We start from the raw sequence: 26,095 nt of genomic DNA, 5'->3' as shown, positions 1-26,095 counted from the left end.
GAACTACAAAGTGTCCCGTTAGGGGCACTTGTTCCACATGTTAGGATCATTCAGGTAACCAAGGTTATCAGGTAAGGAAAGAAGCCCCTAACGGTTCTGATTCTTTTGTCTCTCTTGATCTCATTGGTTTCAGGGACCGAGTGGAGTCAATCTTCTGGTGCTGCATCTCCAGGTCTCTTCCAGGCTGGTCACAGACGCACTCCCTCTGAGGCTGACCGCTGGTTAGAAGAGGTGTCCAAGAGTGTCCGGGCGCAGCAGCCCCAGGCCTCAGCTGCCTCTCTGCAGCCAGTTCTCCAGCCTCCTCCACCCACTGCCATCACCCAGCCAGCGCCATCTTTCCAAGGGAATGCATTCCTCACCTCTCAGCCCGTACCAGTGGGTGTGGTCCCACCCCTGCCACCAGCCTTTGTCCCTGCCCAGTCCTATCCTGTGGCCAATGGGATGCCCTATCCAGCCCCTAATGTGCCTGTGGTGGGCATCACTCCCTCCCAGATGGTAGCCAACGTGTTTGGCACTGCAGGCCACCCTCAGGCTGCCCACTCCCATCAGTCTCCCAGCCTGGTCAAGCAGCAGACATTCCCTCAGTATGAGACAAGCAGTGCTACTGCCAGTCCCTTCTTTAAGCCTCCTGCTCAGCACCTCAACGGTTCTGCAGCTTTCAATGGTGTAGACGATGGCAGGTTAGCCTCGGGAGATAAGCACACAGAGGTTCCTGCAGGGGCCTGCCCGGTGGATCCCTTCGAAGCCCAGTGGGCTGCATTAGAAAGCAAGTCCAAGCAGCGTACTAACCCCTCTCCCACCAACCCTTTCTCCAGTGACTTACAGAAAACATTTGAAATTGAACTTTAAGTAGTCTCTGTGGCTTATGTATTTTGCCCGTACTTAGGCAAGGGCAGGGGCAGAGGTCAAAGAAGCAAAGGGAACTTTGTGTTCCCAGTCAGTATACTTTTCACTAATCCCAAAGGTCTTAAGGAGCATGTCCAGGCACAGAGTGCTAGGAGAGGTGATTTTGAAAAAAATGGAAGAAACATTCCTAGAGAAGAGTTGTCTTGCAGTTGGGCTAAAGAAGTCAAGGAAATGTTGTCCTCTGTCCCCCTCCTACTCCCTCAGCCCCTTAAAAATCTCTGGCAGCAGAGAGGAAGGGTATCTGAACAGGAATCTGTATTCAAAGCACATTTACTGGAATATAAAACACAACGGGAAGCAAAACAATCACCCTTCATTTTTCAGGCCATTCACCTGCCGCCTCTCACTGGCCTGATCAAGAACATGGTGGCCTGTGCTTGGGCTGGGGACGAGAGGCAGGCCGTGCTGCCAGAATTCCCAGGAGGGCACAGCAGCTGCCCAACAGAGCTATATTTTAGGGGTAAAGTTGAGCTTCCACTTTGAGTAAGAATAAATATTATAAATATATATCAAAAAAGCCAAAATCTTTATTTTTATGCATTTAGAATATTTTAAATAGTTCTCAATATTAAAAAGTTGTATGAGTTGTAAGTAATCTTGCCAAAGGTAAAAGGGTTAGCTGTAAGAAATTGTACATAAGATTGATTTATCAGTGATGCCTATTGATGTGGAGAGAGGAGAGGTTGGGAGTTGCAGATGGGATCCCTATTTCTTGGTATCATTCGTTGTAAGTAGCACCTTGCAGCAACAATCATGCGTATGACCAATACAGTCCCTAGGTGGTAGTTTTAACGAAAATGAAAGAGCAGTATTGTCCTGGTTTTAAACCTGTGATGAAATCCTAATGTAATTTTAATGGAATCAGTCTGAATACATTCTACAGAGAATACGTATTTTCTTTTATATACTGCTGCAGTTTCCTTATGTTAATCCTCTACTTTTGTTTTAACACTAAGGTGACAATGACTTAATCATATCCATGGACGGGAGCACAGGTTACTGTGTTGATTTGTCATGTGGGTCTCGGGTTTTGTTTTGTCCTTTAGATTTTGTCCCCACCAGCTTTGTGGGGATGGAGATTCTGGTTTAATAGCTGTGTGTGAGCCGGTCCCCCCACTTGTGGTGAGAGCATCCCGTTGCCAGTTGTAGCCACTTGACCTCTGGTAACAACGTGAGATCCCATCTCATTTTTACTTTTGAACGTTGGCCTTACAATCAAATGTAAGTTATATATATTTGTACTGATGAGAATTTATAATCTGCTTTAACAAAAATAAATGTTCGTGGTAGAAGCTTTTGCCCCTGAAGGGCTGGTCTTTCCCCTTTTCTTTATTAGTAAATGTGTTTTAGTTCTTTTTGGTCTGTTCTTGCTCCATTCTGCTAAACTCCAGTTTGATGTCTAGAAAATCTTTTATTGGGACTTTTTTTTTTATTGAAGTATAATTTGCATACAATGTTAACTTCAGGTGTACAACATATTGATCTGATAATTGTATACATTACACAGTGCTCACAATAAGTGTGGTCACCATCTGTCACCACACATGTTATTACAGTATTGTTGACTACATTCTCTCTGCTATACCTTTCATCTCTGTGACTTATAACCGGAAGATTGTACCTCTTAGTCCCCTTTATCTATTGTGCCCATCAGGACTAGTCTACTCTTAAAATTCACTTTTGTATTTATACTTTAGGCTTTGGTTGATCCTAAGCATATCTCTGATGTCAGATCCTTACTGTTCAAAGTGTGGTCTGGAACAAGAGCATGGACTTCACCTAGGAGTGGAGATACAGAATCTCAGCCCCACCCCTGACCCCCCCCCCCCCCCGACCTAGTAATCAGAATCTACATTGGAACAAGATTCACATTCTGAGAAGGCCCTGACTGAAGCAGTGAGTCTCAGCGTTGCATATGTATTAGAACCACCTGGGAAGCTTTTAAAATTCTCATGTCGGGGAGCAGGTGGGGACCCACATTCAGGTATTTTTTATATATATATTTATTTTTGAGAGAGTACAAGTGGGCGAGGGGCAGAGAGAGAGAGGGAAACACAGAATCTGAACCAGGCTCCAGGCTCTGAGTTGTCAGCACAGAGCCTGATGAAGGGCTCAAACTCACAAACTGTGAAATCATGACCTGAGCCAAAGTCAGATACTTAACCTGACTGAGCCACCCAGGTGCCGCTCAGGGTGTTTTTTTTGTTTTGTTTTTTAAAGAAAAAGCTTCCAGTATGGAAGAGGGTTGAGAACCACTTGTCTAGATTGAGTTTTATTGTTTCCCTAACCTTGGCCCGCTCTTCTGTGACTAGTTCTAAGAAGAGCTAGCTAACCTCAGACTTACCTTCTAAATTACGTTGCCAATTGGCAAATAAGGAATTGGGGAGTCCAGGAAAATAGCCCTTAGTTTCCAATTTGTATAGCAAAACCAGCCATGATAAATGAAAGGGGATGCTCCTCTGTATTTTTTTTAAATGGAAAGAAAAAAATACCTCTGCCCCTAACCCATGTTTCCTGTGCTGAATGAGAGGTAGACAAAGAAGTATCACTCACCCATGATGCAGTTTGTCTCTTTTCCAGCCAGTGCGTTGGTAATAAAAGTCAGCTTTCCCTATAATGCCTGTCTTTCCTGTGTCCCAGAACCTGTCGCTTAGCCTTGGCTTAGCCCAGTCTACTGGAGGATGGGTACAAGGTTAAAGTGGAAAGGGACCTGGAAGCTCATTGAATCCAGGCCTCTTGTTTAGCAGCAAGGAACCGGAGGTTCTGACGGATGGAGAAGGATTTCTTCCAACTGAAATCCCTTCATTGTTAATACATTGCCTTCCCCTCCATTGGTCCCCTATCCTGCTGCCGCCTGTTTTTAATAGTCTGATTTGTATCTGGAAGCAAACATTTTGCTTCACAGATTCCTGCTTGGGGAGGAGAGGCTCCCAGTTAGTCACTGTACAGAACAGGTCTGTCAGCTTGATGCAGGTGTGAGGCAGTCCTCACCACCAGGCTCTGCAGGTCAGCCTCAGGAGGAGGGCTTCAGGCACCAGCTTCTGATGAAAGTAAGGAGCTCCCCCCCACCCCGGCCCCATTCTGTCATGCTCACACAATAACGCAGCTGCCGCTCCTTCATCCCACATCCCTGTACTGGGCCTTACATGTCGTGTTCCACTTTGGCAAGAGCTTCACAAACGTGCCATTAACTGTATGTACAGATGCGAGTTGAAGCTGGTTGCTACACTACCTGGCAGGGGGAGGTTGACTAGAGTAATGGACCACTGTCTGACACTAGATGAGATGGAGTTCTAGCAAAGAAACTTGCCTGACACAGCAAGAGTTAGCGTGCCCATGTGAGACAGGTGTTAACTTTGAACCCATTACACACCTCCCCACCCAGCTTTAAATGAAGTGAGAACCCTGGTAGCTTGCTTTAGAACCCAGTGAATTGGTCCTGTATAACAGAAATTATAGACGGAAGCCGTAAAGTAAAGGGTGTCCTTATCCAAGCAGACTCCTCTTGACCGCTGCCTGTAGTGTCGGAAGCAAGGCAGGTGCTATCTGCTGCTGAGGCACAGCACTGCGGGGTGGGGGGGCTGGGGGGGTCAGGGGGTCGGGGGCTGAAAGAGCCCATTCTCTAGAAGATCGCTCCCTTTGCCAGCCAGAGACAGCAGCCAGAGACAGCAGCCCGAGACTTGCTTCAGGACTGGGGCTGGAGCTAGCCTTCATCCCTGCTGCCAGACAGGCCGAGCGTGAGGCTGGAAGCGGGAACAGCTGGCACAGCAGAAGCTGGAGTAATACTCATTGCCACAGAGCTGGGCCTGCAGGATCAAATCACAGTTGGCCAGCTCAGGCTGATCCGTACACTCCCTGCTGAGGTCCCTGGGCTGGGCTGCCAGTGCTGTAAAACAAGGGAGAGAAAGTGGTTAAGGAAGCTGTGTACGCTGAAAAGTCCCGCCTATTCTTTCTTTGCCTTAAAGGAAAGCAACACTAGATCTGCCAGATTCCGAAAAAGTACAGTTATTCTGGAACCTTTTAACACGTGTGTCTACAATGCCTCCCACCCCCCGCCATGGGCCTCATTTAGGCATGCAGTGGTCCTCCGGTTGTCCTGCAACCTCAGCCCAATGCAGACTCCCAAATAGTGACTGACCGGATGATTAAACATCTCCTGAAGTTAACTCCTACCCTTGCAATTGTGACCTGAAGAGCTGAATGACAGCTGCCTTAGCCCCTGGACTGGGAAGGGAGTAGGATCAACCTAAGTAAAATTCTGAGTTGGCAAGAGCTGTCCTCTCATTGCTGATTTAATGTGTTGTGCCTTCAGTAGCCCCAGTGCGTCTCAGTCGCTTCATTTCCCATCTTCCCAATTTTCCCACACTCCCCCGCCCCCCAGAGAGAGCAAGTATTAGGCAAAGTGATTAGAACAGCCTTGTGAACTATGGCTCTAATACTGCACGAGCACAAAAATGCTGGTTGCCAGCCCCCCCCCCCCCACTGCCCCGCCAAATGTGCCAGGGGCTTCTGTATCTTAAAAATCCTTGTGAGAAGGGCACCTGGCTGGCTCAGTCAGTGGAGCATGTGACTCTTAATAGCTGGGTCAGGAGTTCGAGCCCCACGTTGGACATAGAGATCTAAAAAAAAAAAAAAAAGCACCTGGCTGGCTCAGTTGGTATAGCACGCAACTACCTATCTTGGGGTCATGAACTCCAGCCCCACGTTAGGCATGGAGACTACTTTAAAAATAAACAGGACTATTGAAAAAACAACCCGTGTTTCATTCTGCTTCTTCCTTATAGGACTGAAGTGGCCTTACCTAGTTAACTTCCCTTTCCCTTCTGGAAGGGGCTTTTGGCTTAAGCCAGAGTGACACCTTCCCTAAAGTCAGACCTCATAGGCTTAATCTTTCTCTCTCCCCTTGCTTCCTCCCAAAAATACAACTAACAGACTGTATCTGAGTAGTGAATGACTTTTGGTATATCAGTATAATGAGAATACGAACTACAGATGACCCTTGAACAACTTGGGTTTGAACTGCATGGGTCCACATTTTTTTTTAATAAATACTGTATACAGTACTGTATTTCCTTTGATTTTCTCAACAATTTCTCTTTGTTGTAAGAATACACTATATAATACATATACAATATGTGTTATCAGTAAGGCTTTGATCAACAGGCTATTAGTAAAATTTTTGGAGAGTCAAAGTTATACCCAGATTTTTGCACAGAGTATTGGCACCCCTAATCCCTGTGTTGCTCAAGCATCAACTGTACCTACATTTACATAAATAGCAAGCCATTTGTCTTGCATTTGTTTTAATATACTTAAGAAATCTGTCTTAATGGTCTGCCTTAAGTATTAAGTATATTAAGAAATCTGTCACTCTGGCATCAACTTTCTCTGAGCAGTTGCAGCCCGGGGGCCTATCACAGGGCCCAGAGGTTTGGGGTCCCACATGATGGTTAAGCACACCAGCTCTGGAGCCAGAAGGCCTGAGCACAATCCTGGCTCTCCTACTCCCCAGCTGGGTGACTTTGGGCAAGTTACTTAAGCTCTCTGCCTGTGTTTCCTCATCTGAAATGGAGATGATAATAGCACCTTGGGCACACAGTAAGTGTGGCTAAAATTTGAGTGCTTACCTGTGTTTTGTTCCATAGCCTCATTCCCTCTCATTCAAAAAAGTGAGTGATGCCCTATGTTCTATCCTTACAGTGTTTTAGGCAAGTCTTTTAGGCAAGAAGGTTGAGAGGTCCTCAAAAGAAGTATGTCCCTTACACCAGAGCAAGACTAGGTCAAGACCCCCTACTCTGATGCTAACATTAATTGCAGTATGCCACCAGACCATGAATAGGGCTGAGTGAGGCATGAGGCAGCCTCAAGCAGTGAGACCCTACAAAAAAGCATAAATAGGTGAGAGCAGAAGTCTGCAGCCTCATCAGAATGAATACAAAGGAGAGACCGCTTCTAAGCATGAAAGGTGCCCACAAAATATCTAAGATTAGCAACGCTCTTCCAGCAGAGGGCAGGAGCCTGACTCCGACGGCTCCTGTCCTGTCCGGGAGGCCCATCATGCCAGACCATTTCAGCTTACAACCACACATCAGCAGGAGCCCCACCAGACTTTGCCCTCAAACAAGGTTCTGATTATAATTCGGCTTCTCCTGTAGACAGAGCTACAATTAATCACAAACATGAACACCTGGCTCCTCTGACAGCTCTTTTTCTCACATAAATCCGCATTCTGGTTTATCTTGAGTCTTGTAAGTTTGGTTGGTATGTAGACAAGAGATCAGTATGCTGGGCACAGTAGAGATGAGAAGCGGCCCCTGCAGCACAGTGTTTTTGCCAAGGTAATGCCTTCATGCACACATGCACTCAGTCACCAAGCCTGAGCACCTAGTGATGCCAGGCACTGACCTGGGGGCCTAAGGACTCGAATCCCAGTGGCTGTCCTAAGGGGCTCACAAACTGGAAGCCTACATGTCAGTCTGATCCACTAAGCAGCATATCTGCCGCAGACCTTCATCCTCTAGCACTGGCCAGTTCCCACCTTCGGCGTAGCAGACAGGAGGCAGCCAGGCCTGACAGCCCTTGCTGAAACAACACTCTTGGTGCAGTGCTGCAGCCCTGATTGCTGTGAACGTCCAGGCGGACAGGAAAGGCCCTGGCACCTTTCCCCCAAGCCTGCTGGAGGCCTCCTGAGAACTGGTGGCTCGGCCTGGGGCACTGCCCTGCTGTCCAGGCAATCCATGAACCCAGACCAAGGACACGTGGAAGGGCAGGCTGGGCACAGGGCAGAGCCTCCTCTGCCCCCTTCTTCTGGCTTATTTGAATATAGGGCTCTTATGAATCCATCTTCTCAAAGTGTGAAAATAAGTGCATCTCCAAATTAACACCTCTCAAATTAGACTGCATCTGAATTGATGGTCTCTTAGCACTGTGTCTTTAACAGCATGTTTTTCTTAGTGGTATGGAACTAATTGTTTTGCGATATGGTGCTTAGGTTTATTGAAATTAACTCAGAGCAAGAGCTAGAGAATACAAAACTAAAATATCAAACTGCCCAGTAACAGGTGTGATACTTTAGGGAAAAGAAAATTAAATATGAGGACTAGGTTGTAGTCCCAACTTGGCCACTAATTTGCCGTGTGACTTGTGGAAACATCACGTAAGGTCTCTGGATATCTGTCTCATTTGTAAGATGACGATACTAATACTTGCCCTTCCCTTTCTGAGTTATATGGTCAAAGGGCCATGAAGGCACTTCTCAATCATAGGACCACTTTTTGCCACCCTAATTAGAATGGACAGACTTAATGGTCTGCCTTAAGTATTACATATGCTACTTCTCAAGATCAGTAAGTCTAAACGATATTTAACGTCATCTATTAAGCTATTACCAGATGCCCATCATCTGCATTATTTCCCTCACCTCGCCGCAGCCCTCTCAGGTGGTGGAATAGCCCTCTGTATATGTGAGAAGAAGGAGGCTCAGGAGAGCCCCTTGCCACAGGTAACACTACCAGGAACCGGCAGAGTGAGCCAGGACTCAGACTAGAGTCACTCAGACCTGTGCAGCACAAAGGCGGCTTTTGGGAACAAGTGAGTCCCTGGGGTGGGCCTCTTACCCGGCGGGCCCACCTTCACCTCCGTGCTGCGGCTGACTGCCTGGCTTCCACGGTAGGCACTGCACGTGTAGGAGCCCTCGTCTCTGGGCTGCAGGTTGTGGATCAGCAGTGTGCCATCTGGGGACTGGTAGACTCGATGCCCGTCGGCCCGCACCGGCAGCCCATTCCTGAAGGGGACAGGACACTGGGAGAACCGTCCACAGCCTCTGGTCTTGAGTCCCTAGGAGGCCATGCTGCCACTCCCAGTGCCCCAGAGCCCAGAGACAGGGAGGAGGTAATCACTGTGGACAGAGGACCCTCACTTCAAGAAAGAGATGGGCCAGGTGCCAAAAAGAACACTATTGGAGCAAAATGACTCAAAAGTAGAGGGAACTCACCCCAACTGAGCACACTGGTCTAAGTTACCATGAATTTGCCTCTTACCCACAAGGGAAGCCCCACTCTCACTTTTTATCAACAACAGTCTTTCCAGCAGCTGTGTGGTGCCGGGCCCTGTGCTGGGCAAGCGACGTAAGTGCTCCCTGCCTTGAGGGTACTGGGGTAGGTGTTTAGGGGCACCCTCCCTGAGGAAGACAGAGCTGAGACCCGACTTGAGAATGAGGAGGAGCAGCTGGCCAGCCAACGGGAGAGCAAAGGGACTCGGGAGCTGGAAGGCAGAGGCCATGGTCAGAGCAGGGAGGGAAGTGGACAAGGCCTCAATGGGAGTTTGGACTGGACCCTGGGGGGAATGGAAGAGTGTGAACTAAGCAGGACTGACAGAGTATCTGCCCTTGGATGACTGGGCCTAGGACAAGCCTGAAAGCAGAGAGCAGGAAAGTGGCTCCTACAGAAGTGCACACATGGGTAAGGGGAGGATGTGCAAGGTAAGGGAGGAGAAATGAAGGACCACAGTGGTTACTCAGGGTTGCTGGGTAACGGCGGTGCCCCTCCACCATGGGGAGATCCAGGGCGGGGAGGACGGGTCAACGGTGAGTGTTCTTTTCCACCATTTGGCATTCTGGGTGCCCATGAGATACAAAGAGGCATTGGATTTGAGGTCTGGACCCAGATAGTCTATCAGCACTGGGTGGCCCTGGAAACCACGTGTCAACAAGGTTGCCCAAGGTGAAATTAGACAAGCCAAGGACCAAGGACCGACCCTGAGGTGCATCCGCCTCCGAGACATTGGTGTGAAAAGGTAAACCAGCCAGGAAAACAGAAGCAGCAGCCAGAGAAGGAAGAACACCAGAAGACAGTAGTTTCCTGGAGCCAAGAGGAGGGAGCATGTCAGGAGGTGCAAATGGTCAGCAGAAGAACACCTCTCAGGTCATGTGGGGACTGAGATAACATCCAGAACGTTTAGGAACAGGTCAGTATCCTGGAGTGGTGGTTAGATGTGAGCCCCTGTGCAAGGACTGAACTGTGAGTAGGGGGTGAACAGGTGGAGACCCCCAGTATGAACAGCCATACTGTGAGGGGGAGACTCCAGATGAGGCCAGGGTCTGCAGGGAAATACAGGGTCAGAGGAGGGTATCTTTTATGTTATGCTTTGAAAGCGGGGACTCCTGAGCATGTTTGCTGCTGGTAAGATCAAGGAGAAGCAAAATTGAAGACAGAAGCGTGAAAGGATAATCAGAGGCCCGACCTGATCAAGGCAGGCCTGCACCAAGAACAACTGCTGAAAAGCCTACAGAGGCTCCCTGCCTCCCTCCTGCGTGCAGGCCCCTTCCCATCCTGACATCATCTCTCCAGTACTCACCTCTGAGGCTTGATCAAGAACATCCTTCCCCTCCTCAGCCTTTAAGGCTCAGCCAAAGTCACCTGCCGTGGCCACCCCTTGATTCCCCCAGATAGAAGGCAGCCTCAGCGCTCTGTGCACAGATAGCACTGAGGGCAAACCTCTGGAGCTCAGGGGACACAGGCCCATCTCCTGCCTGGGGAGTATCTGGGGGGCTCGGATTACCCCCAAGATCCCCAGAGCCTAGGCTATTGCTGACACACTGCAAGGAGGAAGGGGGCCAAAAAAAAAAAAGTTGCTGAAAGAAGGAATGAACGAATAAAAGAGCAACTGATCTGGTGTAAACGACACTGAAGTCCCCACAGCTGAGTATACCCAGTGGTTCTCTACCCCCATCTCCGGATACCGTCAACTGTCATGACTTGAGAGGAAGTACTACTGGCATCTAGTGGGTGGGTGGCCTGGATGCTGCTGAACACCCTACAATACACAGAACTGCCCCAACCACCAAAAGTTATCAGGTCTGAAATGTCAAGAGTGCCGAGGTTGAGAGACCCTGGTGTAGCCCAACCAAAAGAAAGAGAGCAGTCCTGTGGGGCCCCGCTGTGTAGGGAAGGGGGTGCTGCCACCAGGCCTGCAGGTAGGAGTTGAAGAATGAAGGCCGCGGGCAGTGGGAACAGCAGTATCGCTGCAGAAAGGTGAGCGTCTTCTCCAAACTACAAGCCTCTGAGGGCCAGGCCTGCCTGGAATAGAGCCTTACCTGGACCACCTGATGTTTACGCTTTCTCCTGTCACCACGCATAGCAGCCTGGCCGTGTCACCCTCTGGCACCAGCATAGTAGAGGGCAGTTCTGTGATGGCCAGCTCCCCTAGGGTAAGGAGGAGGCATTGTCAGCCACCACACCAGTCCTGCCCCACCTGTGCCACCTGACCCTCAGGACTGCCACCTCACCCAGAACTCTGAGCTGGACCCATCTCTGGTCTCGGTCCTGCCCGTTGAAAGCGACACAGGCATAGAAGCCGCCATCTTCCAGAGCCACGTGGCTGATGACCAGAGAGCCATCGGGCTGCAGCTGGTGTCTAGAGACAAAGCACCGTCGGGTAGCTCCTCCCCCAAGGGGCTGGAAGAAATGGGGGTGGGGCAGGGTCTTCCTTTCCCCATAAAAGGCTGAGTGGCCCTTTCAGGGGGGTCTGAGCAAAGGGCCATCTAACCTTAGGCCCTGAGGTCCTCCAGATGCTGAGCTCTCTCGTTTACCTGAAGGTACCTGACTTTTAAGCCTGGCAATAAACCATTTCCAATCTCCAAATACAAAATAATTCTGGTTTGGGTTTCTAGTTCTTGCTGTGCTCATTCTGTAGACTCAAATCTCGGTTCTGCCACTTAGGAGCTGTATGGCGTGTTAAACTCCTGTGTGTAAAATGGGGATAAAATAGCACCTACCTCCACATGGCTCTCCTGAAGACTGTATGATAGAGAACAAGCCTCATACTCCTAATGGGCACGATACATGCTCATGCTGTTATGGTTACAGCCAGAAATGGGTCTGCCTCCATTCCTCCATTTTGTCCCTCAGCCATCACCTCTCCTTAGCTAGCCTGTTACTTCTGTCCACTAACCACAGTGGAAAGACCCAGAAACCCAAATGTTGGTCTGCCCAAGGAGCCCTACCCCCAGCGGTATCCTCTCTCAAGAGCCCCTGGAGTCCTGCTCAGGACTGACCAGAGATGGCACCTGGCAGCTCCCTCCCCTGAGGCCTGCACAGGGTCAGGGGCTAAAGGCGGGACAGGAAGGGGAAGAGAGGAGCTGAACAAACCTGGGGGAGGAGAGGGGCTGCCCATCTCTTTGCCACTCAATGACTGGGGGTGGGAAGCCCTCAGCACGACAGGTCAACCGGATCCGCTGACCTGGATGGGCGTCCACCACCCTAGGCTGGTTCCTGTCCAGAAGCAGCCTGCAGAACAAGCACCCCACAGCCATGAGAGGGGGGACTCTGTCTGCACAAGCATCTGACCCCCTTCTCCCTCTCCAGCCACATTCAGCTTCCTAAGAAAGCTGCTCTGTGCTGGTCAGGACATCACCAATAACTACCCGGGGCAGTCTAAAAGCCACCTCCAGCTTTCTCGCTTTCCCCACCCCCAACCACCACCCCAGAATCTCGACTGTCTGCTCCCCGCCCTGCACATCTGCCCTGCACAAGGCACTTTGACTTGGGCCCCTCCAGCCCTCTGCAACCCCTCTACAAACTCCCATCAAGGCCATCTCAGGCTCTCCAGCTCCTGCTCTGCTTCCCTTCCCTCAGCTCCTGTGCCATGGGCCAGTCTCAACTGTTTGGGGAAGGGAAGAGGGCTCCCTTTCCACCTCCCTAGTCCTTACCCGGCAGAGCCCTGTGACCCCACCCACTCTCCCTTCCTTTCACCACTGGGACCCCCATCGGCCCTGGCCCTCCAGTGGGGTAGGCTGAGAGCAGAATGGCGATGCTGCACTGTTACCTGGTCGTGGGCCGAATCTGCAAGGAGGAGACAGCCCCCAGGCCCCCCGCGTTCCCCACTAGGCTGGACTCCCGAGGACTGTGGCCCTGGGCTGGGTCCCTGGTCTGAGGGAAGTGCCTTGGCTCAGCCTCAGACAGCACGGCCACGTCACCCCCTGTCATGAGGCCAGGAGAAGGGGTGAGCTGTGGGGGGAATGCAGCGGAAGGAAGGAAGGGCCACGAGGCTGGCCAGGGACGTGTGGAAAAATGAGGGTCACAAGGGGGAAGACATCTACCTCAGCCCAACTGGAGCATGTGGTCCTTGCCAGCAGAAGGGGCCCCTCCAGCGTGGGAACACCCTGGCTCAGGCCCTCCCAGCCAGCGCCTCCCACCTGGGGCCATGACAATCCTCTGGGTGTGGGGTGGGGACGGAGAGCTGTTCCGCTGGGCGTGGGGTGGGGACAGAGACCTGTGACACGAAGCTGGATCTTCTGAGAGTCACGGCCTGGCCTGCTGCTGCCACAGCTGTAGGTGCCAGTGTCCTCTGCCCGCAGGGGACTGATGACCAGGGAGCCATCAGGCTGCAGCTTGTGCCTGAATGAGGAAGACAGTGAGCCCAGGCCCCCTCAGGCCCCAGTGCTCCTACCAGAGTGCTCCTACCGTAAACCTGCCTGCACCCTCCTATCCCAGGGGAGATCACCTGTCAGAGGAGATGGGCCGCCCATCTTTCTGCCACCTGGCATGGGGCTCCAGGGAGGTGTCGTCTTGACAGAAGAGCCGCACTAAGTGCCCCAGGGCCGCCTGCACCAGGGCTGGCTCCGAGCCTGCCAAGCTGATCCTGGGAAGTGGGGGTGAGAACCTGCACTAACAACACAAGCGCCAGGGCCAGGGACTCCCCCTCCATCAGTGTCCCGCCACAGAGAGCTCGGTGCCCATCCTGTCTCAGGCACCTTTGGGGTCACAGGGTGCCCTGGGAAGCCCAGCTCTAGAAGCCCGTGGCCTCAGGAATTCACTCCACCCCCACCCCGGCTCCCCACCATGCCCTTGGACGTAGCTACCTCAACCTGGTCCTGCAACAGCAGCAAGGGAGGTACAGAGCCCAGGGCGTGGAGAGGTCGGGAGAGAGAGCTCACACCAGATTCCCGTGTAGAACTAAACCACTGCTTGATCCCTTTGGAATTTCAGGTTTTACTTATTTGTTTCTATTCTCCCCAAAAGTCTCATTAATAGGACACAGTCCCAAGACTGTGGAACCCATACTAAATCTAAGAGAGAATATCACCATTTTGCAGGTCAAGACACTGAGGCTTGGAGAAGTTGGATGAGTTGCCAAAGGTCACAAAACCTGCAAGCTTTTCCAACTGGACAGGCCCCGGGGCGTCCTGGCAAAATCAGACCCAGGCACCCACCATCTATTGGCAAAGGCCCCCCAGGCAAGACCATTGGAGGATTTGAGGTTAGGGATGGGGCGGGGGGATCTGCGAACCTCAGGGTTTGGGCTCCAATGGGCACAGCTCCCGGCCTGGGGAAGGTGGGCCTCACCTGTAGGAAGAGCTGTGGGAGGGCGCCGCTGGCCTCCCGGCATCTCCGCCCAGTCCAGGGGCACTGGGCCCAAGCTCCTGGCCCAGGGGCCTCTCTCCAAAGGCCTGGGCGTGGCCCTCCTCTCCAGGCCCAGGCTCTCGGTCTCGCCACCAGAGGCCACCAGAAGGCAAGGGCCTCGTCTGGACTGTGGCCCCCGTCCTGTGCCCGCCGGCCTCTTGCTGGCCTCCAGGACCGCTGCCACCACCGTCTCTATGGGTGCTCTGGCCAGAGGCCCCAGGCTCAGGTCTGGGGGGCTCCTGTTGACGTCCCCGGCAGCTGCTCACGCACTCCTCTTCGGAGGCAAAGTTATTGCCGTTGCCATGGCACCCGCCATACCAGAAGCGGTTACACTGGCCCACGGAGGGGACGAAGTACCAGCGTGCGGCCCAGTCTGTGCAGGAGCCATGGGCACTGGGCAGCAGGCACCGCACAGGGTAGGCTGAGGGGGCAGGGAGGGGGCAGGTCATCAGGCTGCAGATACTGCCCCAGCAGAGCCCTGCCAAGAAGTGCCCACCGCCCCCTCAGCCTCAGACGTGGGAGCCAGGCTCTTCCCAAGTTCACGGAGCAAGTCTACACCCCTGTCTGGGCCCCTGACCTGGCCCTGGGGACGGTCTGCTCACTGCCCAGACCTACCTGGGCTGGGATCACCAGCAGCCTCCGGGATCAGCCCGTCCACCTCCACCCACAGAACTAGAGCACTCCAGAAGGTCAGGGCCATGAGCAACCTGGACTGGCTCCCTCAAGCCCCTCCCCATGCCTGACCCAGGTCCCTAGAGCACACACACGCACTGAGCTTGGCTTTGATGTACTTAGCTCAAGATAAGAACCCAGCCCTCAGCTCGCAGGGACATCTGTGAAGAGGCCCAGCCTCTGAACCCGCCTCCAGCCCCCAGCCAGCCTGTTCTAACGGCCTACCTTCCCAGCACAGCCCTGCTCTGCCTCTCTACAGACACAGATGTGACTGCGGCTGGCCCCTGCAGGGGTCCCATCCAGGGACCAGCCTCCTGCAGACTCTGACCACCAGCCCATCTGGCTTTTGAGGTCCCCATGAGGGTCCCTGCCAGTGCCACCCACATATCCCATGCTCCAGTCTCAATGACCTCCCTCTAGGACTCATCCCAGGCAGGGTGGGGACATCCCTGTCCATCCGGGCTCTGAACACCCTATACTATCTCTGCCTCTGGAAGGGGCTGAGCCCCCATGGTGGGGGCGGGGCAGGACAAGCCTTCCTTGTCTGTGGGCGCCCTGCCTACAATTCTCCCCAACTCCCACAAGCAGTCAGATGGTTTCAAATGCAAACTGTTGGAAACAAGAACAATATGGCACTGTTCTCTGACCTGGCACCTAGCAGGTGATCAGTAAATATTTGTCAAAGAAATGAATGAATAACTGAGCTGGTAGGAAGATCTGGGTGGGGCTCTGTGGTGGTTAAGCGGGGCAAAGCGGGACCACAGCCTACTCACCAGGAAGGATGAAGGGGCATCCACTCACCATAGCCGGGCTGGCCCACACAGCCTTCCCCAAGAGGACCAGCAGCAGAGGCCACATTATCATAGCAACAGCCAAACCGGGAGCCCTGGCACTCACTGGGCTCCTTCTGCTGAGCCTGGGGCTGGTGGGCCTTGGGAGCCTGCGGAGGAAACCCAGACTGGGAAAGTTGGGAATAGGTCTGGCTCTTGGTGGGGACTCTAGGCTGCCTGGGGAAGGAGGACAGGAAGAGGGAGGGACAGAATTAGGGGTCCATGATGCAGTACCCCAGCCTCAGGGGAAGGTCAGATGAACCCCCCCTGCACACACACACCCCCACTCCAGCCTAGGCCCGTATCTGAAGCCCAAGTGCAGAGAATCTGGATCACAGTGGCGCTGAGCAGGTGCGGGACTCCTGCCCACTCATGTGAACCAGACACTTACTGTGGAAGCCACTGCTCTCGACACCGGCCTTCTCCCGGTCTTATCACTGCTGTAAGATGCTGCACAGCCAGCTTGATGGGGCCCCTCAGCCACAGACACCCCATCAGGGCAGCACCCGTACCTAGACAAGCATCACACAGCAGTCTCGTCACCACCCAACCCCTGATCCCCACCCTCACGGGACCCCCGAGCTTCCAGCATCCTGGAAACTGGGCTCTGAGGCTCCCTACGCTGGGAGCTGAGCAGTTGAGGATCCGAACGGGAGACACCGCGTCCTTCCACGTGGGGCATACCATTCTGCATGCCAAGCCACATCCACCAACCACTCAGTGGCAGCCAGGGACACAGCAGTAACACGATAAGCAGGGCCGTGTCTCATACCTGACGGTTCCTCACCTCCTACCCAAGGCGGAAACCCCTAACCGAGGAGAAAATTCACTAAGCCTGCACAAATCTTGGCTTCCCGGGTAGGTTTTACAAAATCGCAGCAGATGGGGGATGGGGCAGAAGAGGGGTGAGCAGAGCCCTCCTCCTGTTTCAGCTCTGTCAACCACAAGATGGGAAGGAAGGGGAAAGGGGAACACATCAGAGCGCCTTCCGTGTGCCAGGCACCCTGGATGGTTCCATCCTCACGGCAACCCGGCCTGTGGCTGTCACTGTTCCCAGTCTCACAGAGGAAGCCAAGACCAAAGGAATAACTTGCCCTGATCACGCAGCACACAACGGATAGATCGCCACCGGGCTGCTGGCCCCAAAGTCTGGGCTCTCAGCGCCCCAGCCCCGGAGAGACCGGTAGCCTGGTTTGGATCTGGAAGCTAGAATTCTATCCCACGTGCCTTCCCAGAGCCTCAGGCTACACCTCAACGGGCTGACTTCGGTAGCGAAAGCGGAAATTCTTACCCCCACTCTGCACATTAGGAAGGTCAGTGACAGGAAGCAGAGTCCCCAGGACTGCACAATCAGGGCAGCTGGGAGATAACACCTCGGAAGTCCCATCCCTGAGCTCTCCAAACCCCACCCCCTCTCTGCTTGGAGTCGCTGCCCTGCCCATCAGATACCATCCCCCGGCCCCATCTCCCTTCTTTGACTTGGTGAAAAGGAAGAGGCACCTACCTGCTCTGCTGACATGAGGCCCCAGGACAGCCCTGCCACTGTGGCCCAAAAGATACAGTGTGGCCGTCAGGACAGCACCCATAGGGGCTGAGTCTGCAGTCGTGGGGTGCCAAGCCAGACTGTCTGTGTGGGGATTGCTGAAAAGAGGGGGCTGGGGCGGGCAGGTGGAGGCCCTGGGCTCCTGTGGGGTTTCCTTGGGCCAAGGGTTGCTCTTGACGGGCCCACCACTGGCCTCTGGAATCTAGAAAGAAGAGGAAGCAAAAGACACATGAGGTGTCCGCCTGGACACCTCTCCATCTATGTCCACACTAGACCTACCTCTCCCCAGTCCCCCTAAACCACCTACCCCCCCCAACCTCCATCTCCAGGGCCCTGTGTTGGGGGCTTCCACTGAGCTTCTCACCTGAGGTGGGGGCCGCCTGAGGCCCCAGAGATATGCGAGGATCCCCGGGGCTGCTGTGCATGTCCTGCATGCTGGGGACACCTGCAGGGAGTGGGTGGTCAGGCCCACGCCGTGGCCACGCTAACCACCACGTGGTCCCACCCCACCACTCAGGCAGCGCCTGGGGCACCCAGGACAGCAGAAGCGAGAACGAGCAGACCTGTGATTTCCTAAAACACCCTTCCCCTGTTTCAAGAGTCTTTAGTCCTAGAAAACACTAATGTTACATGTTGCGCAAAAAGAAAAGCCAGATATAAAATTAGCATCGGCGTTTGATCCCAACTACGTAAAACAAAACAATGATACTTTTAGATTGAACTGATGAAAAGACAAACAATCCAATTAAAAAATGGGCAAAGTGGGGCACCTGGCTGGCTCAGTTGGTAGAGCAGCCAACTCTTGATCTCAGGGTCGTGAGTTTGAGCCCTGCGCTGGGTGTGGAGATGACTTTAAAATCTTAAAGGGGTGCCTAGGTGGCTCAGTCCGTTAAGCATCCTACTCTTGATCTCTGCTCAGGTCACAATCCCAGTTTTTGAGTTCGAACCCCACATCAGGCTTTGCACTGATGGTGCAGAGCCTGCTTGGGATTCTGTCTCTCCTCCTCTCTGCTTCCCCCCACCCGCCCCCCCCCCCCGCTTGTGCACCTGCTCACTCTCTCTCTCAAAATAAATGAACTTTTAAAAAACGAAAATCTTAAAAAAAATAATTTTAAAAATGGGCAAAGAACTTGAACAGACATTTCTCCAAAGAAAATCTACAAATGGCCAATAAGCACACGAAAAGATGTTCAACATCATCGGTCATTACAGAAATGCAAATCAAAGCCACAGTGAGATACTCCTTCACACCCACTAGCATGGCGGTCATCAAAAAGGCTGACGTAAGAAATGTCAGTGAGGACGTGGGTGAACCGGAACCCTCAGGCACCGCGGGTGGAAATGTAAATTGGTGCAGCCACCATGGAAACAGTTCGGCAATTCCTCCAAAAGTTAAACATAGAATTATCATAGAGCCTAGCACTTTCTAAGGCATACACCCAAGAGAAATGAAAACACATGTCCACACGGAAACTTACGCATGAGCATTTATAGTAGTCTTATCTGTTAGGGCCAAAAGATGGAAACAACCCAAATATATATCCATAGAAGAATGAATAAGCAGGTTGTGGCATATCCATGGAATTGTTATCAGCCATAAGAAAGAGGTCGTGCTGATGTGTGCTCCAGCCTGGATGAACCTTAAAAACATTCTGCTGCCTGGGTGGCTCAGTCGGTTAAGCATCTGACTCTTGATTTCAGCTCAGGTCCTCATGACCTCACAGTCACGGGATCGAACCCCGTGTGTGTGTGTCGGCGGGGGGGGGGGGGGGGGGGGGGAGCCTGCTTAAGATTCTCTCTCCCCCTCTTTGTGCCCTTTCCCCCACACCACACTCTCTTCTCTCTCAAAATTATAAAATTGAGAAAAATAAAAACATCCTGCTGAGTGAAAGGTAGGCACGAAAAGGTGTATTATTCCTTTTATACGATACATCCAGAACAGGCAAATCCATAGAGACAGAAAGCAGATCAGCTTACCAGGGAAGGCAGTTAGGGTTAACAGGGAGTGATTACTTAAGGGGTACAGCAGGGTGCTTTTATGGGTGATGAAATATTTTAAAACTAGAGGAGAGCGGGTGATCGTACAACATTGTGAGTACACAGCACCAAAGCATACACTTTGCAACGGTTAACGGTATGTTACGTGAATTTCACCTCAATAAAAAAATTCTATATTAAAAACACTTGTTTCAAAAAAAACCACAATTTGATTGACAGATGAAGGGATGGGAGTAAATCATGAAAAAGCACATATAACAAAATAGCAGTTATAGAATTTAAGTGTGGGTACATGGCTGCTTGCTATACAGTTCTTCAACTATTCTGTATGTTTAAAATTCTTCACCAGCCTTCCTCAAAAAATTAAAAATAGGCCCCTGGGTGGCTCAGTCCATTGAAGCGTCCAACTTCAGCTCAGATCATGATCTCACAGTTCATGAGTTTGAGCCCCACATCGGGTCCTGTGCTGTCAGCCCAGAGCCTGGAGCCTGCTTCAGATTCTGTATCTCTCTCTCTCTCTCTCTCTCTCTCTGACCCTTCTTTGCTTGCGTGCTCTCTCTCAAAAATAAAGCTTTTTAAGAAATTAAAAGTAGAATTACCACATGACCCCCAGTAATTCTACTACCATTTACCCAAAGAATACAAAAACACTAATTCAAAAAGATGTATGTATCTCTATGTCTATTGCAGCATTATTTACAGTAGCCAAGATTTGGAAGCAACCTAAGTGTCCATCGACTAATGAATGGTTAACGAAGATGTACATATACACAGTGGAATATTACTCAGCCATAAAAAGAACGAAATCTTGCCATTTGCAACAGCATGGATGGATCTAGAGAGTATAATGCTAAGCAAAATAAAAGACAAATACTCTAGGATTTCACTCATATGTGGAATTTAAGAAACAAATGAACAAAGAAAAAAGAGAAAGAAACAGACTTGTAACCACGGAGAACTGATAGCTGCCAGAGGGGCAGCGCGTGGGGGGTGGGGGAAATAGGTTAAGGAGATTAAGAGCACATTTACCACGATGAGCACTGAGTACAGAATTGTTGAATCACTACATTGTATACCTCGAACTAATATAATACCGTATGTTAAATATACTGGAATTAAACAAACAACCAGGCCTGTCTTCCTGAGCAGATGAGAGTCTGCTCAGAAACATGAGAGATTTTTTTCACCATCTTATTGTCCAACTTGGCAACAAACTTACGAAAAATCATGAATTATACCATTCCCGTGGGTGAATTTTATGGTATATACTTAACCACTTCAGAGTCATCAAAGAGATTTTTTGTCATAAACTGGAGAAAACCACAAAAGGCTGAGTCAGTATGAACAGGATTTTTTTTTTATGATGCATAACAGCACTCACCCCAAAATGCTCCTGGTGAAAGGTTCTGAGCACTTCGTGTGGGGGGAGGGGGTGTGTGTGTGGGGGGGGGTGTGGTGGCAGGATGGGAGTGGGGGACTTCCTTCTATTTATCTGTGTGTTTCAAATTTTCCACAATACGCATATTACCACATAATGGAACAAAGTTACAAAAACTAAGTGAAAATTCCATCTCCACAAGGACTAGCTCTTGCCAGCCCCCAGGGAATATTCAAAAAATACTTTAGGGCCGGAAGACCCTAGCAGATACGCAGTAAAATCTGTTTTCGTTTCATGGCCTCTCCCACCCAGGCCGAACCCCGGGAGAAGGCAGACTCACACTCTCTCCCCAGTTCCGTCATCTCCTGCGGGCACCCCCAGAACCGCACTCACAGTCCCCAGCCAGCAGGCCCCTCTGTCAGCTCAACTTGAAAGGCACCTTTCTGCCCAGCCCACCCTGCCCCGGCTTCCCCTCTTCTCTTCCACCTTTCACGCTTAACTTGGAGTCCGGGGCCCCTTCCCACGCACCACGTGGGCCCCAGGCTCTGCTGGGCAAGTGCCTGGCCCTTCCTGTTCAGGGGCCCTGTGAGCGCTTGCATTTCTGCAGCCTGCTCCCCGCCAGGCTCCTGCTCCCACAGGCTCCACTTCAGACTGTCCTCCTAAATAGCTTTCACGGGGTCACTATCAAGCTGCAAAGCTTTCAATGGCTCCCCTGGGCCTATCGGACAAATTTTTTTTTTTAATTTTTTTTTTAACGTTTATTTATTTTTGAGACAGAGAGAGACAGAGCATGAACAGGGGAGGGTCAGAGAGAGAGGGAGACACAGAATCTGAAACAGGCTCCAGGCTCTGAGCAGTCAGCACAGAGCCCGACGCGGGGCTCGAACTCACGGACAGTGAGATTGTGACCTGAGCCGAAGTCGGACGCTTAACCGACTGAGCCACCCAGGCGCCCCCCTATCGGACAAATTTAATCGGCAGTCCAGGCCTGAGGTCCCCAGCCCTAAGAGCCCCACCTACCCCAGACAGACCTCCTGCCACCACCCCCGCACCCTGGCTGAGGGCTGGCTCTGGGGCCCTACTGGCCTCAGGCAGAGCTAGCTACTGAGCACTTGGAATGTGACCAGAGTGACGGAGAAACTGAGTTTTACATTTATTCTAATTAGAATTAACTTAGTTTTACACTTAAAAACTGATGCTCGATTCACTTAGTGGAAAATGCTTCACTATGTTTGGAACAACTTCAGTATGTGAGTCTACTCTTCCAACTGTACATTTTATGAAATCTAAATATAGATCAAGAGTGCCAGTGAAATTTTAGCAACTGAATTAAGATATGCTGTCTGAGTGATGCACGGAATTTAGAAGATTTATTTTTTTTAATCTTGTGAAAAAAAGAATGTAAAATATCCTGCCATTTTTTATATTGCTTACATGTTAAAAATATTTAATTGCGTTAAATAAAACATTATTTAAAAAAAAATTTTAATGTTTATTTTTGAGGGGGAGAGACAGAGCGACAGAGCACAAGCAGGGGAGGGGCAGAGAGAGAGAGAGGGAGACACAGAATCCGAAGCAGGCTCCAGGCTCTGAGCTGTCAGCACAGAGCCCGTTGCGGGGCTCGAACCCATGAACTACAAGATCATGACCTGAACCGAAGTCGAACGCTTAACCGACTGAGCCACCCAGGGGCCCCCCGCCAAACACTATTTAAATCAAGGAAATTTTTAAGTAATCTTTATACCCGACAACATGGGGCTTAACCCACTACCTTGAGATTGAGTCACATGCTCTACTGACAGAGGCAGCCAGGCGCCCTGAACAAAACATTATTTAATACAAATTCACCTGTTTCTTTCTACTTTCTTAAGTTTATTTATTTTGAGAGAGAGAGAAAGCGAGCAAGCAGGGGCGCACAAGAGGGGGAGGGGCAAAGAGAGAGAGAATGGGAGAGAGACAGAATCCCAAGCAGGCTCTGCACCATCAGCGCAATGTGGGGCTCGAACTCATGAACTCTGATATCATGACCCGAGCTGAGATCAACAGTCAGACGCCCAACCAACTGTGCCACCCAGGCGCCCCTTCTTTCTACTTTTTAAATGCGATTCTTAGAACATTTTAAGTAACAGATGTGGCTTGCCCTCTATTTCTGCCAGCAAGTGCTGCTCTAGAAAGAGAAGGAGGAGAGGCTTCCGCAGGACTCCCCTGGGCACACCAGTTAGCACCGCAGCGTTAGTAACGGTACCTACACCCCAGAAGCCGCCTAAGTTCTAACTTCCCGCCCATCACGGACCTCTGTCGAGAAGTCAGGAGATGAGAAAACGTTCACACACCAAATGGCTGTGAGGGGGGAAAGCATGCACAAAACCCCACACACAAAACAAGGAAACACACTTGATTCATCCCACTAACGCATGGGATCGAGGCAATCCCACTTGTCTATATGCTGCTTTCCTAATATCTTCCAATTTTCTACAACGAACACAGATTATTTTTATAGAAGTAGCAATGAAGGTTATTTCTTTTGCACTTCAGCCTGGCCTGAAACGCTTTTTGTTTCCTTCCTTTCTACCTATGTGAATGCCTCTCTGGGGCAGGCTCAGGGCCACCTCTTCCAGGAAGGTGTCAGTGGTTCCAGGGGGCTGGACTCAGAGGAGCTGGAGGGCCCTCCTGCTCATGCACCACAAAGGCCAGGCCAGGCCGAGGCACCCCAGGAGCCTGGCCCAGGGGCCCCCACACGGCCTCACCACCACTGCTTCCGACCCTTTGCTTATCAAGCTCTGTGTGTTCAGGCACAGTGCCAAGTTACCATCGTAAGAAAAGCACCCTTATTAACCCCATTGTACAGGTGGGCAAATTGAGAATCAGAGAGGAGAGGCACTCACCCAGAGCCACGTGGCTGGTCAGCAACAGAGAGTAGCGACTTAAACTCAGGTTAGCTGCTAACTCCAGATAACTTGCTCTTAGTCACCGTGGCAGGGGCCTCCCTTGGAGGTCTACCATCATGGCTCACGGGGCCCTCACCACTAGTACGTCAGGGCCAAACACACCTTCCTACGGTATCAGGGGCCCGCCACCCACACTCCCCTCCTCCCAGCTGAGCCCCAACCCACATTCTTCCTCAATATCCCGTCCTCACACCGAGCAAGTGCCGGCCTCTGGGCCCTTTGTCCTGCAGCTCCTCGCACCTGGGACATCTTTCCCAGTCAGGATGGGGGTGAGGGGAAGGGGAAGACAAGGGCAGGAGCAGCGTGTGAGGACAAGCTCTCCTGGACCACCTCCCTCCTCTGTACTCAATCACGCAGTCATTCGATGATAAACATTTACCGAGTACCCACCTTGTGCTAAGTTCTGGGGGGCAGGGGTATAAACGGGAATAAGGAAGCCAGTAGGCCTGACAAGCCATATGCAATCACTGCGGCACAAGGAAATAATCCCAAGAGTGACGGCAGTTACGTGGGCTTTGGGGGGTGGGATGGGGACACGGCCTCAGATGGGGAAACCGGGCTGATCACGGGGCTGCACAGAGTTAGAGGCTGCGGGCGGCAAAGCCTTCAGCAGACAGAGACGCAGGAGCCCCGCCGGTGCCCGGGTGGCACTTAGGAAGCGCTGGCTGGTTCGTGGTGGGGAAAGAGGTCAGGCCAGGCACACTCCACACCCCCTCCACCCCCACCCCGTCCTCACCTGGAGGAAGGTGGCAGGGCTGTGTGTTACAGGGCTCCACCTCCCCAGGCTTGGACTGCGCCAGGCTCCCACAGCGGCTGGGCGGCCCGAGGGCACAGACGACCTGGCGACGCCGAGTGCCCGAGCTGCAACTCTTGGAGCACTGGGGCCCGCGGGGTAGGCGTGCAAACAGAAGGAGAGAGACCCTGAGGCTGGGGGTCCCCACAAGGAAGGGAGGGGGAACACGCCCGGTAATGCAGGTCAGACCCAAGCATGGTCAAGTGTCCGGCCACCTGTCAGAGACCCAAGGGGCCGGGATTGGGCAGCAGCTACGGAAGCGAAGGAAGCAAGTGCTCACTAGACCCCAGGCGCCCACATGCCAGGCCTGGTCGCTGACGGGGGGACAGTCTTCATGCGCGCAGGGCTCAGAGACGGGGGGGCGGTCCTCCAAGGAGCACGCTGTCGCCTGGAGCAGAGACCCCTCGTCGCCCCGGCAAGTGACACTCCGCTTCCGGATCCCGGCACCACAGCTGACAGAACACTGTAAGGACCAGGCTGTCAGCAGGAGCTCGCCCTCGCCCGGAGGAGCCATGCCAGGGCAGACAGCTGGAGGCGCACCTGCCGGCACGGAGGGTGGACAGCACTCTACTGCCCACGTCCGGTTCCCGGGCTCAGGGAGGCTGAGTCACTCTTCTGAGGCCACACAGCCTACACCAGGGCTGCTGACACCAAGCTTAGGTACCTTTTCCACATCCCCTCGTTCGAAAGTTGGACATATGTACGTGCCGGAAGCAGCTGACCAGCAGCCCCAGACAGTGCCAGCTCCTCCCTCGCCCCCAAACAATGGGCTCAGCTGCTTCTTCGTGCCAAGGCAAAGCCTTTCCCACCCTGCCTGGGATCCTGGACAAGGAGGAAGAGTCCAAGAAGCTCCTCCTAGCCCCCGCCTTGGCCACAGCTCCCAAGAGCGCCTAGCAGGTCACTTTACCTCCCCGGATCTATTTCCCCAGCAGAGGAGAAGCCTCCCAGTCAGACTCTGCTGCCGCCCAGGCCCCCAAGGCCCAGCACCTGATTTCCTCCCCTCCCTCCACCCCCACCCCAGCCCCTTCTAGGCAGGGGCCTCACCTCTCCCCAGGGCTCCGCGCTCCAGGATGCACAGCGCTGCAGGTTGCAAGGCCGCATGGTGGGGGGCTTCCCGGGCAGGCCTGCACACTCGGCCTCCTCAGTGGCCTCCTGGACGCCAGCCCCATCGGACAAGACGCAGTAGACAGAGCGGGACTGGGAGCCGCCGCCACAGGAGGCTGAGCAGGGCGACCAGGGCCCCGTCTTCCAGCTGGCAGGGAGCAGGAATCCGGTCAGGCTGGCCCAGCAGCAGGAGCCGGAGCCCAGGCCCAAGCTGGCACCGGCTGTCACACGCAGAGTGGACTGGGGATCCCCCAACCTGGCCCCAATCTAGGCCTGACAGGTGCAAGGGGGAGGGGAGGCAGAAAGCTCTGCACCAAAGGCCAAGCCCTCCACTTGCCATCTCCCACCACTGAGCACTGGTCCTTACAGCACAGAGCCTAGCTGCCCGTTTTAGCTTTCCTGTCCTCACTCAATCCCCCTTTCTCCTTCTCACCAGGTGCCCTGTCATCCCCAGCCAGACTCCATTGCCATTGCATCTGACCTTAGCTGGGGCATCTCCCAGAGGGGCCGTGCTCACCCACTC

General features: G+C 52.5%; 2 protein-coding genes across 12 annotated transcripts in view; one reads left to right on the top strand and one right to left on the bottom strand.

Moving 5' to 3' along the window:
* NUMB (NUMB endocytic adaptor protein) overlaps positions 1–2,198 on the top strand; it is a 193,326-nt gene extending 191,128 nt beyond the window's left edge. For all 9 annotated transcript variants that reach the window (XM_042990062.1, XM_007095096.3, XM_042990063.1 and 6 more), the window contains one exon: positions 134–2,198. In XM_042990062.1, coding sequence (XP_042845996.1) covers positions 134–849 — 716 coding nt within the window. In that variant the 3' untranslated portion in view covers positions 850–2,198. The remainder of the gene's footprint in view (positions 1–133) is intronic.
* A 2,298-nt stretch (positions 2,199–4,496) lies between these two features.
* The window catches only part of PAPLN (papilin, proteoglycan like sulfated glycoprotein), a 33,363-nt gene continuing 11,764 nt past the window's right edge, over positions 4,497–26,095 (bottom strand). The window contains exons 12-27 of one of the 3 annotated variants that reach the window (XM_042990053.1): positions 25,513–25,720; positions 24,749–24,931; positions 24,412–24,553; positions 17,716–17,796; positions 17,313–17,553; positions 16,200–16,320; positions 15,780–15,918; positions 14,250–14,727; positions 13,408–13,545; positions 13,177–13,301; positions 12,730–12,952; positions 12,054–12,191; positions 11,192–11,319; positions 11,000–11,108; positions 8,523–8,689; positions 4,497–4,792 (exon numbers count right to left, since the gene is read on the bottom strand). In XM_042990053.1, the coding sequence (XP_042845987.1) occupies positions 4,617–4,792; positions 8,523–8,689; positions 11,000–11,108; positions 11,192–11,319; positions 12,054–12,191; positions 12,730–12,952; positions 13,177–13,301; positions 13,408–13,545; positions 14,250–14,727; positions 15,780–15,918; positions 16,200–16,320; positions 17,313–17,553; positions 17,716–17,796; positions 24,412–24,553; positions 24,749–24,931; positions 25,513–25,720 (2,797 nt within the window). In that variant the 3' untranslated portion in view covers positions 4,497–4,616. Of the gene's footprint in view, positions 4,793–5,341; positions 5,526–8,522; positions 8,690–10,999; positions 11,109–11,191; positions 11,320–12,053; positions 12,192–12,729; positions 12,953–13,176; positions 13,302–13,407; positions 13,546–14,249; positions 14,728–15,779; positions 15,919–16,199; positions 16,321–17,312; positions 17,554–17,715; positions 17,797–24,411; positions 24,554–24,748; positions 24,932–25,512; positions 25,721–26,095 lie in introns of those variants that run through there. The other 2 variants (XM_042990054.1, XM_042990055.1) reach the window with 2 other exon arrangements.

The sequence above is a fragment of the Panthera tigris genome, chromosome B3 (assembly GCF_018350195.1).
Source record: "Panthera tigris isolate Pti1 chromosome B3, P.tigris_Pti1_mat1.1, whole genome shotgun sequence".
NCBI lineage: Eukaryota > Metazoa > Chordata > Mammalia > Carnivora > Felidae > Panthera > Panthera tigris.
The sequence above is the reverse complement of the archived record's forward strand: the minus strand, read 5'-3'. Positions and strand labels throughout refer to the sequence as shown.